This window comes from Thamnophis elegans, chromosome 1 (assembly GCF_009769535.1).
Source record: "Thamnophis elegans isolate rThaEle1 chromosome 1, rThaEle1.pri, whole genome shotgun sequence".
Lineage (NCBI taxonomy): Eukaryota > Metazoa > Chordata > Lepidosauria > Squamata > Colubridae > Thamnophis > Thamnophis elegans.
The window spans coordinates 5,485,430-5,502,759 of record NC_045541.1 but is presented as its reverse complement, the minus strand read 5'-3'; the positions used below and the strand labels follow the sequence as shown (position 1 = coordinate 5,502,759).

The 17,330-nt window shown below is 42.0% G+C and overlaps 1 protein-coding gene across 1 annotated transcript in view; it reads left to right on the top strand.

Annotated features, from left to right (window-relative positions):
- PARD3B (par-3 family cell polarity regulator beta) overlaps positions 1-17,330 on the top strand; it is a 609,556-nt gene that overhangs the window by 405,795 nt on the left and 186,431 nt on the right. The window contains exon 19 of the mRNA XM_032230967.1: positions 2,211-2,321. Within this exon, the coding sequence (XP_032086858.1) occupies positions 2,211-2,321 (111 nt within the window). The remainder of the gene's footprint in view (positions 1-2,210; positions 2,322-17,330) is intronic.

Genomic DNA, 17,330 nt, shown 5'->3' with positions numbered 1-17,330 from the left:
AAAACAGTATTTTGTAGGGACTCACAAAATAACTGAAGAATGTCCTGCACCTTTTATTTTTATAGAGATATACGCATACATACATACATTCACACCAATGGTGGGTTCCGGATCTCATTGCAACCGATACGGTTGCAACGGGGCCCGGCATCCTCCACATGAATGTGCACAGCGTGTGCACACACACATGTGGCACGCACATGCGTCGTATCTGCCAGAGACACCTCCGCAAGCCTCCACAACGCTCCAGATGCTCGGCGGAGTGTCGCGCAGGCGTTGTTTGCGCTGTGCGCGGAAGCGCCGAAGGCTTTAAAGGACAGGTAAGGAGCTCCGGAGGGCCCTCCAGAGCACTGTACCAGAACGGTACTCGGTGCTCCTGGCAGGCTCCGTTATGCCCGTACCGGGGCGTACCACCTGCAACCCAGTGGTTAAATGCAGCACTGCAGGCTACTTCAGCTGACTGCAGTTCGGCTGTTCAAATCTCACCGGCTCAAGATTGACTCAGCCTTCCATCCTTCCGAGGTGGCTAAAATGAGGACCTGGATTGTTGTTGGGGGCAATATGCTGACTCTGTAAACCGCTTAGAGAGGGCTGAAAGCCCTATGAAGCGGTATATAAGTCTAACTGCTATTGCTATTGCTAACCCATCACTGATTCACACATAGATGTATATATTCAAGATAGTCATAAATATAATTCATACACACACATTCATACCACTGTGTAGGCACATGTATGAAACATACCTATTGAATGCCTTTTACAAAGGCCTGTTAACTCCAGAAAAGAGATAATGGTTAGCATTTTTTATTTTTTTTTACAAATGCTAATTTTACAAAAACTGGAAAGAATAATCTAACATTGGAAATAAATGGTGAATCAATTAAGAAAATAGTATACATGCATCCAAGTTACATAGATAATAATTAGTAAAAATTTGGATTTAAAATGTCAGGGTAGCCACATTCTCCTGAAGATTCTATGCAGCGAATTTAAACTCCTTCCAGATTACCTAAGGAGGAATCTTCTCGGTCTTGACAAGATCTTCTCAGTCCTTACAGAAGCATCTCAGTCTTTTGATTGTCAAAACAATCACATCAAACTGTTGGGGAGGCAGAACTGGCTTGGCCTTTCAAGGCTCCCCTCCACATAATTTAATAAAAGAAATTAAGAAAATCTCCCTATTAAATGGTTGTCATTTTCTTTGAAGCTGAGTTTACCATATGTTTTTGTCACCTTGCTTAATGCTTGGAAATAACTGACTTTGGGCTAAATTATTTGGTGTTTTCACTCTCTTTGCTCATATTTTTAAAGTAACTTTGGTACTAGGTTGGCCAGGATTTTTCATCTTTTGTGACTGACAGAAACCAAGTTTCCCATATTTTTTACCACATAATTGCTCCCCCATAGATTTTCGTACATGCCATGTTTGCTTGTTCGTTTGTTTATTACATTTATTTGCCACACATCTCCTTTTGAAGTTACTCTGGGTGTCTTACAACATTGAAAGCATTAAAGGTTATTACCTTTAAAGCCCTACATGGCTTAGGACCAGCCTATCTGCGAGACCGCCTACTGCCATACACCTCCCAATGGCCGATAAGATAGGGTGGGCCTCCTTCGGATACCGTCAGCCGGTCAGTGTCAGCTAGCGGGTCCCCGGAGGAGAGCCTTCTCTGTGGCTGCTCCGACCCTTTGGAACGAACTACCCCCAGAGATCCGGACCTTACCCACTCTCATAGCCTTCAGGAAAGCCGTTAAAACCTGGCTGTTCTGGCAGGCCTGGGGCTGTTGACCTTAGTGTTAAGGTCCAGCCCCGATTAGAACGTATGTGTGTTGTGTATTTTAAACTTTTTTTTAACTTATTTTGCTTTTCTCTTTTTTCTTCTTTCATTGTAAGCCATCCGGAGTCCTCCGGGATTGGGCGGCCTATAAATTTAATAAATGAAATTTAATAAATGAAAATCATAAAAGAGAAATATTTCCAAAACAATAAAAATGGAAATTATAATGAAAAAATATATGGAAAAGTTTGTGGAAAGTAAGTTAATTTATACTAAAAAAAAAAAAAATTGAGTCCCTTGAGTCAGCTTTATTGAAGCTGAAGAAAAACCATAATATACTTTGCTGGTTTAAATTGGTCCGTTTAAATCAGCTCAGTATTATTTTTTGGCTTATTTTAATATGAAATCTCATTTTTTTTAAATCAGATTTGGCAAGAAAAAAGAGGATAAAGGTGTAAAAAGTGATCAGAAGGGAAACTCCAAGCAAGGAACACTGAAAGAAGTTGACCTAGAAAAGATGAAGGAAGAACGGGAAAGGTAAGCGTGTGTGTGTGTGTGTGTGTGTGTGTGTGTGTGTGTGTTGTTGTTGTTGTTATTGTTGTTGTTGTTGTTATTTGCTGTTCTTCAGTGGAAAGGAAAGCTGGCCAGCAAAGTTTAGGGAAGATACTCAAGAATGTCTATCATTCTTAATGGGAAGATTATTACAAAACAGTATCTATATGTAAAAGCTGTCAGTGTGTATTGGGTAAATTGAGTTTTAAAAGGTACATGAGGATTACTTTCACTTTTAAAAACTGAATATAGAAGAAATTGTTTATTTAAGACGAATGAAGGACATGGAGTTCCACAGTAGGGACAGAATTAAACAGGGTGTGTGGGAATCGGCAAGACATCTAAATGACCTGATCTCCCCAAAACAAAGAATAGCTTTCTTCTGAGCCAGATTTAACATTCTTCCTTCAGCACTCCTCCAGGGCAGGTATAAGATATATATATATATATATATATATATATATATAGATAGATAGATAGATAGATAGATAGATAGATAGATAGATAGATAGATAGATAGATAGATACTTAAAGTCACAACCCCTGGTATGCCCAAGTATGGGAGGAAGGTCACACTTCCACTCTCTGTCATTAGGCTCGTCACAAGAGTCCATCCAGACAGAAACCCAATATTTTTTACTGTTGCCTTTTTTGTTACATTTGTTATATTTATGCTGATAAATAAATAAAGGGAGACTAGTATAGATCTATTTCAAGCTATTTAGCTCTCATCAGCTAGCCATACCCAAGTTTTGTTTTTTGGGGGGGAATCGAACCTGTGCTCTATTGCCTCCCAGGCAGGGAGTTAACCATTTGAGCTACAGAGAACGACTCCTTTATCAGCCAGCCAGGGTGGGAGGTATATACTTAAAGTCACAACCCCTGGTATGCCCAAGTATGGGAGGAAGGTCACACTTCCACTCTCTGTCATTAGGCTCGTCACAAGAGTCCATCCAGACAGAAACCCAATATTTTTTACTGTTGCCTTTTTTGTTACATTTGTTATATTTATGCTGATAAATAAATAAAGGGAGACTAGTATAGATCTATTTCAAGCTATTTAGCTCTCATCAGCTAGCCATACCCAAGTTTGTTTTTTTTTTTTTGGGGAATCGAACCTGTGCTCTATTGCCTCCCAGGCAGGGAGTTAACCATTTGAGCTACAGAGAACGACTCCTTTATCAGCCAGCCAGGGTGGGAGGTATATACTTAAAGTCACAACCCCTGGTATGCCCAAGTATGGGAGGAAGGTCACACTTCCACTCTCTGTCATTAGGCTCGTCACAAGAGTCCATCCAGACAGAAACCCAATATTTTTTACTGTTGCCTTTTTTGTTACATTTGTTATATTTATGCTGATAAATAAATAAAGGGAGACTAGTATAGATCTATTTCAAGCTATTTAGCTCTCATCAGCTAGCCATACCCTTGCTGGGAATCAATATATATATATTGAGTGGCAAATACCACTCACTCATCACGAAATCTCCAGAACCATAAAGCCTACAAACTTGAAATTTGGCACCAATGTTCCTCTTGGCTTCTAGGTACTCTCTAAGAAAGGATTTTTCAAAATGACCATCAGATCATTAGTATTTCTTATATACAGTATTATTATTATTATACAGTAATTACCATATTTTTCGGAGTATAAGACTCACTGGAGTATAAAACGCACCAAGATTTTGAAGAGGCAAATTTAAAAAAACAAGTTTTTGCACCCTGCAGACCTCCCAAAAACAGGTCCATTTTTGGGGGGGGCATGAATAGCCTTTAGGAGGCTTGTAGAGTGCCCCTGGGGGTGGTGCCCCAAACATGAGCAAAAATGGGCTTGCTTTTTGTCAAAAAAAGGGGCATGCATAGCCTTTAGGAGGCTTATAGAGTGCTCCTAGGGCTTGGGGGGGGGGCAAAATTGAGCACAAAGTGGCCCATTTTGCCCTCCCCAGCCCCCAGGAGCACTTTGCAAGGCTCCTAAAGGCTATGCAGGGCCATTTTGGTGAAGGGGTCAGGGTTTCGAGAGGCAAAAAATGCTGTATTCAGTGTATAAGACACACCCAGATTTTCAGCCTCTTTTTTGAGGGAAAAAGGTGCATCTTATACTCCAAAAAATACGGTAGCACACTCTGATGCTAAGGAATTCTACTCCCCCTCCCTACCTAAAAAGAACTCTGTTCCAACTGCCAGTTGCCTCACATTCTGTTATCTCAGTCCAAATTGGCAGACGTTCCACGCCTTCACTCAGGAGCGGTCTGGGACTCCTTACAGTACTAAACGTCGGTACCTCACCAAAATGTCTACGTCTTCTACCTATGGAACTCCTTCCAGACTCAACGTGATGGGAGTGATATTCCCTTATGTGTTTCAATCACTGACCACCTCTGAGCCAATGGATTGTGAACTAAATTTCTCCTGCATAGCCCAATCACATAGTTTGGTTGAGAAGCACAGGTATCCAGCTAGTAATATAGAAGTCCCTCTAGATGTGATACGGGCCACATTTCCAGTTATCTCTTGTCTGTCATGCCTAGTTTATGCCTTGGACTTGGTTTAGTTGGAAACGCCAAAAAAACCTGACATCACTTGCTAAATTCAGCGCTTTGTTTCTATTATTATTTATAAAATGTTTACAAAAATATACATAATATTACACAAATGGTAAAAATTAGTTGTAAAGTTTATCCAACCATACCAGTAATTGTTCTCATATGAATCTCCATCACCTTATAGCCAAAATGGTGGTCGGTCGATATCCTTAGCCAGCGCTTGCATTGATGACACGGAAATCTCTATTGCTGGCAATTGTAAGGTTACATGTCTTTCATTTTTATGGAAGCTCATGTTCATTGTTGCGATCCTGGCAAACTACAGAACATGCATCCCATCTGTTAAAGGGCCACTGCCATTTGTTAAAATGTTGGGAGACTTCTGGGAATGATCCCGTCTGTTTCTAGATTAATCTTCCAATTGGACAGACGCGGAGTAATTGTTGTTAATATTTCTCGTAGTGGTAAAATCTCTTTCAAAATGGAATATATTCCCTGGAGTGACAGTTAATTGGTAAGAACCTATTAAAAACACTCGGTTCCATGCCTTTATAATTCTGGTTTATCTTGTCTCATAATTATTCACCTTTTGACCTGGAATTATTTGAGACAGAAATGGGGGAACAGCAGGTGTGCTTAGAAGCTGATGAACCTATATGATATTTTTAACTCACATATTTGATTTTTTTTTATCCTACAATTAAACAAGAAAAGAAATACCATTTTTCCCTAGATAGTTTTTGTATCATTTATTTCTCCTTTGGAGAAAAAATGTACAACATGAATTCCCAAAGGAGGGCTTAATTTATACCATATATAAACAAGGAGATTATTCCTATTTTCTCTGTCATTTTTATATAGCATATTAATGTGTTATCTTTCTGAAGACAGTGCTGGTCAATATTGCCTAGAAGAAGGCTTTTGATTCAACAAGCATGTCACACAAATAAGTTCTAATTGCATAACAACCTGTTCTGCAGCTGATAATATAAATATAGCTCTAGTCTTTTACTAATATTTTATTGAGTGATACGACTCCTCAGGAAAGGCAGCAAAAATGCAGATGTTATCAGTCAAGGTCACACTAGTAGACTCTCAGATGACTTTTAAAGCCCTCCTACTTCAGCCATGTACACCATAAATTAATTCTGGTTTACCAGAGGGATAGGATGATTGCTACCTCCAGATGTTTTGACTATTACTCAGGGGTGGGTTTCTCGCCCCGTTCCAACCGGTTCGGTTGAAATGGGGCCGGCGGCATCCTCGTGCACGCGCGCGGTGCACGCATGCGTACTAGCATCTGCATGACGCTCCAGCTGCTCCTGGACGATCGCGCAGACACTGTATGCGTCCTGTGCATGCATGGAAGCGCAGAACTTGTCAAAACCGGGTAAGGATTGCGGGCGCGCGCCCTTCGCCGTTCCCGGAAGTTACTTACTTCCGGGTTCGGCAACCAACCGGTTTGCAGGGACCGCCGCGAACCGGTTGAAACCCACCCCTGCTATTACTTTCACAACACCTTGGGGTTTTTTCCCTTTCTGACTAAAAGTAGAAATATCTGAAGAATACAAGGATGTCTTTTCCTTGTTTACAATAGATATATTAGAGCAGTGGTCTCCAACCTTGGCAACTTTAAGACCTGTGGACTTCAACTCCCAGAGTTCCTCAGCCAGCTTTGCTCTGGGAATTGAAGTCCACAAGTCTTAAAGTTGCCAAGATTGGAGACCACTGTATTAGAGTACCTGATCATATGGTACTTATGCATTTAAAATGCATCCTCAGTCTGTATGGGGGAGGAATGAGTTGATCACTTCAAAATGTCATCCACATTGATTCTTCTTATTCTTAAAGTACTATAGATATCTGTGTATATGTTTTCATGTTCCTGTATGTGCTTGCATTTTTTTACTGCTTTTTAAATAACCTCCTGGGATTTTTTTTTAAATTGTCCAGTGTAAACATTCAGGTAACATTTTCCAACTTTAGATCATGTCTCCATTGTCATGTGATTAAAAACTATTATCTAATGCGTGGCCTCCCTTGTGAATCACATCAGAGATGGCATGGGTTAACTCATTGGTGGCCATGAATGGTAGATTGAAGTCCCCCAGAACCATAAATGTGGGGTACACCAAACACCATAAGCCTGGAGAACATCACTACCAACCTAGCAGGGGTGGGTTCCTACCAGTTCGCACCTATTCGGTAGAACCGGTTCGTCAAATCTACTGAACCGGTTAGAAGAGGTTCCACCAGTGGACCCGGAAAGCAGGCCACACCTACAGAAGAGGTTCCCAAAAATTTTGAAACCTACCACTGGTGGGTGTGTAATGTCCCGCAGTTATCTACACATTAATAATGATCTAGTAATATTTCCTTATACATTTTAGGGACCTTTCCTTACATAATTGGTGTTTTCTTTCATACTTTTGGATTTCTAATTTCTGTTTCCGTTACTTGGCAATTGCTAAAACCAATCCCACGTGCAAAAGTATTCAAAGCCTTCTTGATTTTAATTGTCAATTTATTTATTCCTGCACATTGTAATATTTATTCACTTACATATCTCTGGTTTTCCACTGTTGTGCAAACACAATTCCAGCAGCTGCTAACATGTGTAAAATTAAATATATATTATACTCCCTTTCAAATAGCCAACAAAATATTTCTGGTTTTAATTCCATATCTTGCTTTATGATTGCTTCTAACCACTAACTTCTGAATAGCTACTTGGACCGACCTAAGTACTAATTCATAATTTCATATCTGGTCACATGGGCGGCAAGCCACTCCCATCCAGTCACATGGGCAGCAAGCCACTCCCATCCGGTCACATGGGTGGCAAGCCACTCCCACAAAGGAGGCCACACCCACAGAGTAGGTTCCAACAATTTTTGAAACCCACCACTGCAACCTGACAATATTTAGCAGCTCTAGCAGTTGGTTGGTGTGCAACAGTAAAGCTAGTAGACCAGCAACAGTCCATTCTGATTCCTACAGCCCTGCTTCACATATAAAGCCTCACACCATCAATCTGTGGAGCAATTCTCCTGAAAACCAGTAGATTTATCATGCTTTGTGTCTACTCCACCTAGTTTCCCATGACTTGGTGGCTTGCTCCATAATGGCTACAAGACTCTAAAGACATTCATGCTGTGGAACATGTGTCTTTAGCATGCTTGAGGTAATTCAATTGCACTAACATGATGCTTTAGTTACCAAACAATGAATATCCACGTGGGAGGTAGCTCAAGAGCTTCGTGTAATGAGTGATACTGGCAAAAATAATAATAATAATGTATTGCCAAGGTCTTGAAAACATTGCAGCTGATTTTATAAACAATAAAAAGCTATGACATACTAGTATAAAAAATGCACACCTAAGATATCATCTAAGTTATGAAGCTGAGTGAAACTTTAATGCTTTCTGTTGCTATTCTGTTAACATAATGAGGGTTTATCCAGATAGTAAGCCTGAATTTTATAACTCTGGCCCAAGATTCACTAATCCTATAATGCATAAAGTAGTTCAGGCCTGAGATTTTTAATGGATATATTGGCAACCACCATCATGCAGTGATCTTGTGCTGTAGATCTTGCTGTCACTACGACTTCACAAGCTGCATACTTACCTTCTGAACAGACCAAGCCTCAGAAATAATTTACAAGAATGAAGGCTCTGCACACTTAGTTGTACATTCCTCATTAGTGGAGGGATTCAAATAATTTAACAACCGGTTCTCTGCCCTAATGACCATCTGGGTAGGTGGGGCTCGGTGGTCATGTGACTGGGTGGGCGTGGCCAACTCAAGGTCACTCGGGTCGATGGGCACTTCACCTTAGCTATTACAATGGTAATAAGGGTTAACTGGAGAGGCAGTTTCTGCAAGCAGGTCAATAAAGATTAGGCTAGAAACAACACCAGAATGTTTCCTTCCCGCCTTCCTTACAGGATTAGCCCTGCAAAGTGGAGAAAAACAAAAGGAGATTTCTTCCAACAACCGGTTCTCCGGACTACTTAGAAAGTTAACAACCGGTTCTCCCGAATAGCTGCGAACTGGCTGAATCCCACCACTGATTCCTCATCAGTGGAGAGATTAATTTATTAGAAATCTTAACAATTGCAGTGTCTAGAGATAGCAGAAAAATGATATTGTGAGCCTGAGCCATTCATCTGGGTTTTATAGATTTTAACTGCTTTCCTAATTACTGATGTTGATAAAAGTTTGTCAGCAATCTACTACGAATGTTCCATGTCTACTAGCATGATAATTTGGTCCTCTTTATATGTTTATATGGTGAAGAGGTAGAAAAAGATTTTTCCTTATCTTGGCACTTTGATCTCCGTTCCAATCTTTTGGGAAGTTACGGGGGGGGGGGGAATCCTTACCCAAAGAGCAGTGAGTTTCCTAATTTCAAGAAAAGTGCCTCTTGAGAGGAACTGCTCTTTCATTCTAGCCATAGAAGTTCTTTCCTGAAGCCCAGATGTTTTGGGACTCAAGTTGGATTCAAGTTCAGAAAGAATTGCATGATAAATCGCTCTAGAAGATTGTTACTCACAAAGTTTTGAATTCCTTAAGTTCAAGGGGTTATTATAATGAAGGAGACATCTTTTCACGGAATGGCTAAGCGATGTCTTCACACCATTCAGTGGGATGCTATTAATATTTAGTAGCCACTTTTTAATTCAATTAAATATCAGCAGCTGCAGATCTTACTGTGGAATAAATGTGTCAGAATAAGCTAGCCATGCTAAATTTGTTGTCCCTTTGTTCATCATTGTGTGTGTGGTGGTGGTGGTGGTGGTTTTTCTTTTCATCATGTGCATGCAAATTCTTACACGTTATTTATATATACACATTTCCATTGGTACAGTATTGTACCCAAGAAGCATATTGTTCTGACCACCCTCGTCCCACACCAACACACTCCGAGCAAAGATAAGTTACGGCATTTAATTAACAGACAGACAGGTCCTTGGCAGCAAACCGGCAACAGACAAGCTTGGGTAGCAATCCAGCCTGCCAAGCTCACAATAACGTTCTCCAACATTAGTTCCTGCGTTGACTTCTGCAAGAGGGGCGTGTGCACAAGCAGTCTTTTTATAGTCTGGAGAGAAGCCTAATGACCACCATCTGAGTGCAATTACCTCCTGTACTTGCACAACTGTTCCAGCGAGAGTCTTTGTGAGGAGCCTGTCCAGGCTCGAGAGATTGTGCCTGTCCCAAAGTTATTTCTTGACGTGGTACAAAGGCAATGGGCACTGCCAAGCATTCTAGCCACACCTAGTGGCAGTGACAAGAGATTGTACATCATAGATTTGAGCTTGGAGGATCTCTTGAAATTGCCACTTGTAGATGCCCCGGTTGCAGCCCTCACCTCGTCCTCAGTCCTGCCCCCTGAATTTCTAGACAGGTTGAAGGTGGAGGACAAGAAGGCAGAAAAAGCCTGCCATAAAACTCATAAGGTGGCAGCTTGGGTGATAAAAGCATCCAGCTCTGCATCCTTCCTCTCTAGGGCTTCTCTCGTTTGGCTTAGACAACTTCTCCGGGAAGGTGGGCGGAAAAGCATCTATGTTCTCTTCGTGTAGAACACGTCTCCAGGGTCCACAACATTCAGGCGGGACTGGCTGAGCAGGGCCACCATCGATCAGTTGGAGTGGCTCCTGCACCGAGATCTCTTCTACCAGCTGTCGCAGAGATTCGGATATCCGCTAGTCAACCTCTTTGCCACCCTGGAGAACATACACCTTCCCAGGTTCTTCTCCAGGTTCCGCTGACACCCAGGCAGAGGGGGTCAATGCCCTCCATTGTCGCTGGCCATCCAGTCTCCTGTATGCATTCCCGCCATTGTCTCTCATCCCCAGGGTAATTGAGAAGATCCTGACAGAGAATGCAGAAGTCCTCCTGGTGGCTCTCTTCTGGCCCAGATGAGCCTGGTTCACTGATCTTGTCAGTCTATCCGTCGTCCAGCCCTGGCGAATTCCCCAGAATGAGGTCTCTCTCAGCCAGGGGGCCCTTCTCCATCTGGAGCCACAGTGGCTCCAATTGGCTGTCTGGCACTTGAGAGGGACCTCCTAAAGAGGGACAGGCTCTCCAACACAGTAATCCAATCCTACAGGCATCCAGGCGGACCTCCATGGCCAGAACTAAAAGGTTTTTAGAAAGGAACCCCCCTTGTAGATGTCTCATGCTATAATTCAAAGGGTGATTTGCCCTAATATTAATTTCCATATCACATTTTTGGGTGGAGGGGAGGAATACAATTAAGCATTGTAAACATTAGCGGATTAAAATTAGATTTTTGAGTTCCTCCATGTTGTTGTTTTTCAAAATGGAACTGAATTTAGCTTATGCCAAGCATCCACAGCTGCAATATTAAAGTTCATTTTCTCAAATATGAAACAGATACATATTGATTTAAAGCGTATTAGCATCCAGCAATGCTCAGGGCTGAAAAGACAATGCAAGGTCTCTCTTGAGCTTTGCAAGGCTTTGTGGAATTCAAGGAAACCATAAACCTGAAATAATTTATTTGACCCCCAAGACTAACATTCATTTCTTGAGATATATAGCTACTCAAACAAGGACTAGCTTTATATTTTGCTTATTTTCTGTACCTAAGTCTACTTTCTGTAAGACAATAGCATGAGCTATTAATACGGTGAGTTCTTTCCACTTCATAAAAGAGCCAGTTTTGTCTAATGGTTAAGGCACCAGGCCAGGAGACTGAGTTCCTATCCCACCTTAGGCAGGACAGCCATCTGAGTGACTGTAGGCCAGTCACTCCCTCTCAGCTGCAATCCATCTCACAGGATTGTTGTTATGGGAGAAATAGAAGGAAGGAGTATTTTGTGTGTTCACCACCTTATGTCAGCGTTCCAAGTATCATGTAGAATTAAATCAGAATCAAAGGCAAAACAATCCTTAAAGTTCCAATTTAATAAAGCAGACATCTTAGCACATCTGTGTTAATCCCAATACTGGAAATGACAGAACAATTCCACTAGAAGTTTTCATTGCTCTTATTGTATTTTGCGTTGCTGTTGTGCGCTATTGTTTTTATTGTCGCTTGTACTTCCCTGGACTTTGACAGTTAACAAAACCACATGAGAGATACAGCAAAAAAACAAATTCTTGTTTGTTTAATTTTCAAAGAATGTTACATTTAAAAATAGAAGCAACATACCTCATGGAGACCCGTGCCTTTATTATCTGGATTGAGACAATCAAGACCATAATCCATAGGAGAGAAAGTTTGGTTTAGTAGTTAAAGTAGGTTAGAAACCAGGAGATTGTGAGTTCTAGTCCTCTCTTAGGCATGAAAAGCCACTGGGTGACTTTGGGCCAGTCACACTGTCTCAGCCCAACCCAACTCACACAGGGTTGTAGTTATGCGGAAAATAGATGAAGGAAGGAGCATTAGGTATTAGGTATGTTCACTGCCTTGAATTAATTATATTGTAATAAAGTCAAGATTAAAAAACAATCTAAAAAAAGAAAGTTGCAAACTGTTTAACTGTTTATTAAATTTATAGGCCGCCCAATCCCGGAGGACTCCGGGCGGCGTACAGAAAAAGAAATTAAGAGAAATTAAAAACAGATAAAATACGACAAATTTAAAAAGACACAATCTAAGCGGGGCTGGACCTTAATCCAGAGGTCAACAGCCCCAGGCCTGCCGGAATAGCCAGGTCTTAATAGCTTTTCGGAAGGCCATGAGAGTGGGTAGGATCCGGATCTCTGGGGGTAGCTCATTCCATAGGGCCGGAGCGGCAACAGAGAAGGCCCTACTCTGAGGCGTCGCCAGGCGGCATTGTCCAGCTGATGGCACCTGGAGAAGGCCCATCCTGTGCGATCTTATCGGTCTTAGGGAGGTGTGTGGCAGAAGACGGTCTTGAAGATATCCGGGTCCTAAGCCATGTAGGGCTTTAAAGGTGATAACCAGCACCTTGAATCGTGCTCGGAGACCAATAGGAAGCCAGTGCAGCTCACGGATAGGTGTAATGTGGGTGTACCTAGGTACACCCAGTATCGCTCGTGCGGCTGCATTCTGGACTAATTGTAGTCTTCGAACACTTTTCAGGGGCAGCCCCATGTAGAGCGCATTACAGTAGTCCAGTCTTGAGGTGACGAGAGCATGAGTGACCGCAGTGCCTCCCAGTCCAAATAGGGCCGCAACTGGTGCACCAGGCGAACCTGGGCAAAGCCCCCCCCCTGGTCACAGCTGACAGATGATGTTCCAATGTCAGCTGCGGATCCAGGAGGACCCCCAAGTTGCGGACCCTCTCTGAGGGGAGCAAATTTTCTCCTCCCAGGTTTAGGGACGGACTAGCTGGGACCGTTCTTTGGAGGCAACATCCACAGCCACTCAGTCTTGTCAGGATTGAGTGCAAGCTTGTTCACTCCCATCCAGACCCTAGCAAAGTATTTATGGTTGGAGTAAGTCAGAACCACCGCATTGCTGAATCACTATAAATAATCCTACATTATTACGAGAGTGAAATGTTTTCATTATTTAATGCATAGTCTTACTTTCAGAATAATGTTCTCTTATCTTGCACCCCTGCATAATTTGCTCCATATCTGGTAAGAGTTAATTCCTTTCCTGAAGGAATTCCATTCCCTGAATATTCCTGATTTAGCAGCCCCTCAGTACTGTGGTTTAGACAAAATAAAACGTTGGATCAGATCCCAGTTTTAATAGTTCCAATTTATTATAACCATTGAACCCTGATCAGATCACAGCTTGGATGAGGTCCCAGGTTTTTAAACGTCCCAATTTACTCCTGTCTCAGAACTCTGATAAGAATACATATTTGATTGAGGCACTGGCATTTTTTAATCCAGTTAATTACTTTTAGATACTTATTAGATCATAGGATAGTTATGATATGTGCAATTTGAGAATGGGATGCTAGATGGGGCTGTCAAGTCAAGGTCATCGTTTTATTTCATGCTGACTACATAACATGTCAGGTGTCCAGTTTCCCAACTGAGAGCAGTAACAGTTACCAAAAGGATAGATTATACACATAGAATTGATTTGCAATAATTCTCATTCACTCTCTTATAATGCCGCTGTCATACACGCCAAAATACCTCCACTTATCCATATTCCTAATTCCAGCTAAATATATACTTTCCATCATTTACAAAGCTACTGATGCAGGAGGGGGTGCACAGGTAAACCCACCAGTGGCTGGCCAGGTTAGGTGGTCTTAATAGAATGGACCTTATAAATTCATATTAGCTTGGCTTTTCATTCTAGTGCCCTGGAGTTCCAAAGTTGACTTTTAGCTGGAGTGAACTTTCTCTCCAACTTCCTCATAAGTATTAAAAATAGGGCTGAACAGTGTGGCAAGACCCTGTAAAGGAGGGGCACAGGAAGCCAGGCGTGGGTGAGAGATAGAACAGAGGTAAAAACTGCTGACAGCTTAAGACATTATAGGAACTTCTCTTTTTTGTATTTCTCCTATGTACTTCGCTGTAACATTCCAAATGAACTTCTGCTTTTCGAAATGTCATGCTTGTCTCGTGTATGGAAACGCCTTGAGAATGCACAGTGTGGAACACGGCATAAAAGTAGGATCCTGGGCAGAGCCCAGGCAGTTCAGGTTTTGGTGTGTGAACACGCTGAACTCACATCAAATAAATCTGTTTCTCTCACCTTCGTGGTCTCAAGTCCTGGTCTTTCGTAAGAAGAGTACAAACCTCAATCTGCTGCAACACTACCACAGCTTCAAATACTGCTTAGTCAAATATTCAAATCTAAGACGTTTTTTTCTTGTACTTAAAACCACTTTTGAGCTGATGCATCTCATTGCAAACGTTTGACTTTTCATCCCTTACTTGTCACGCTGGACATCTTTTCAAAGTAAATGAGGATTTATCATAATTAAAGACTGGAAAACAATAGGGCATCCGATAAGATTCAAGAGCTTTTAAATCACTCAATTTGCTGGCATCCTTTTCCAAGCCAAAAAAAAAAAGGCTTTGGAAAAAAGAGAAGACAGCTATGCCGTGGAATTAATTGATAATAAACCTTTTGTACTACAATATATAGACAATTGTATTTTAAACTTCAGGGAGGGGATTGTCTCTTTTTTTCCCCAAAAATTCTCCAGCCACATAAGAGTTAATTCACTACAAACCATCTTCACTATGCACTTTAGGTAGGGTCAGGTAGAAGGGTGTGACCCGTTTGACCCAGAGTAGATGCAGTGGTCATTAGGGCAGAGAACCGGTGGGTAAATTATTTGAATCCCACTACTGGTCCAAACTCTTTAATAGATACAAATAGTAGTACCCTCACGCCAGCTTTGCTGTTTGTATTAAGACAATCGTAATATATTACACATACTAGACAACTTCCTCAAAGGTCAACTATTTTTCCTTCTCCTTTCTTCATGTATGGAACTCTTTAGTTGCATGCTGATGTAACTTTGGGTTGCCACATAACCTTCTCAAGATGCAGAATTCTTAAACTGGAAGGAGCTGCATTCCCCTCGGTAACAGACACCAGAAAAATCGAAAGCTGTTGTGTGACATCCCAGAGTTTTTTTCCACTGTAGAGAAGATTTGCAATCAGGCACTTGCATATAGTTACACTGAATGATGACTGCTGGTCCATATCCTCTACATTTTCTCTATTTTTCCCCCTTTAATGATGGTGAATGATATATTATATATTAATAGAGCTCTGTGCTTTTCATTTAGCAAATCTTGCCAAATCTAATCGCTACTTTTTGCTGTTCAAAACCTTACTAGTTATACATGAAATAGTAGGCTTTTGTAATTAGAGTAGCATGTCCCAATTCTGTATGCAGCAGCCAGATTCAAATATTTCACCTCTTATTCTAAGCTTTTGTGCTCATTGTGCTCTAAGGGGATCAAAAGAGGTAAAAAGCTGGGAAATACATTGAACGGGGAAACAATGCATGAACGATTCATTACTTCCCATCCAGTTGCTGTGATCCGAGCGTAGAAAGCAGCTTCTTTCAAATTATTAAAGCAGCTGTATCTTTTTCTGCACTCACCCAGATACTTCATAAGTTGCTTTCAGCTGTTTCCACATGCATATACATGAACCGACACTTTTAATTCCCATGCAGTTCCTTCATCAAGGAGCAGTTTTATGAAGCAGTTTGCTTTCTTTTAGTAAATAAATAAATAAATAAATGCAGGCATGCCAGCCTGGAAAAATCTGCCAGAGTTTTAATAATTTGCAGAGCAAGAGGATGCAACAATTTCAAAAGAATTTCACAACTCTAACATGCTTCTTAGAAAGAAGCAACATTTTCCTTCTCTTATGATGCATTTACTTCCTGCTTTTGACTTCCAGTTCAAATGGAGGAAGTCCTCAGATTACAACTGGTCCTCACACTTACAACTGTCACAGCATCCCATTTTTTTTCAATTGAGCAAAATTTATTGACATGTCTCACTTAATGACCTGTTATGACCCCCCCCTCCATATGGTGAGTCACGCTGACACAAGGTTACTGTTAGCCACGCTTTATTCACAGTCATTACTCACAGACAAGGCAGCAACCCAGACTCCCACAGATAAGAGATACACACAAGAGCTTCTCCAGCTTTAGAATAACGGCTGTGTCCTGCAAAAGGTCTCCTCCCAAAGTCTCTTCTTATATACTCTCTTGGGAGGAGCCCAAATCACAACCACCTGGGCCCGATTATCTTCTATGTCTCCGTAATTGCTGCCGGCGCTTATCCGCCTGTCTCTGCCTGGCATCCAGGACCAACTCTCTTTGCTCCTCCCCACTGCTCCAGGGCCTGACATCAGGGACAAACTCCCTTTGGCTTTCACCACTGCTCCATGCCTCAGGCGCCTCCTGGTGGCCAACCAGTCTCTCTGGTCCCTGCTCGGAGTCTGAACCCTGCCCAGGGTCCTCCACATCATCCAGAGCCGACTCATAGGGTCCCTCGCTATCGGAGTCTGTCGGCAGCTCCAACGGCTCCTGCTGGGCCACAACAATGACCATGGGTGATTTATTAAATTAATATTCGTTTAATATAGAAAAAGTGTCATCATAAACCTGGCATGGTTAACAATAGAGTTGCCCGTCCCAGTTGTGGTTGTTAAATGACGATTACCTGTAACAACTTCTTCGTATATTAGCCACGAGAGTTGCAAATATATAAATAAATAAGTGCCCATATTACCCCACGGTGCCACGGTGGGTACCTGAGAGACCGCCTCCTGCCGATTACCTCTCTCAGACCAATTAGATCGCACAGGTTGGGTCTCCTCCGGATTCCATCTGCCAGCCAATGTCGGCTGGCGACTCCCCGGGGGAGAGCCTTCTCTGTTGCAGCTCCGGCCCTCTGGAACGAGCTCCCTGTTGAGATCCGGACCCTTACTACCCTCCCGGCCTTCCGCAAAGCCACCAAGTCCTGGCTGCTCCAGCAGGCTGGGGGGAGCTGAGAAG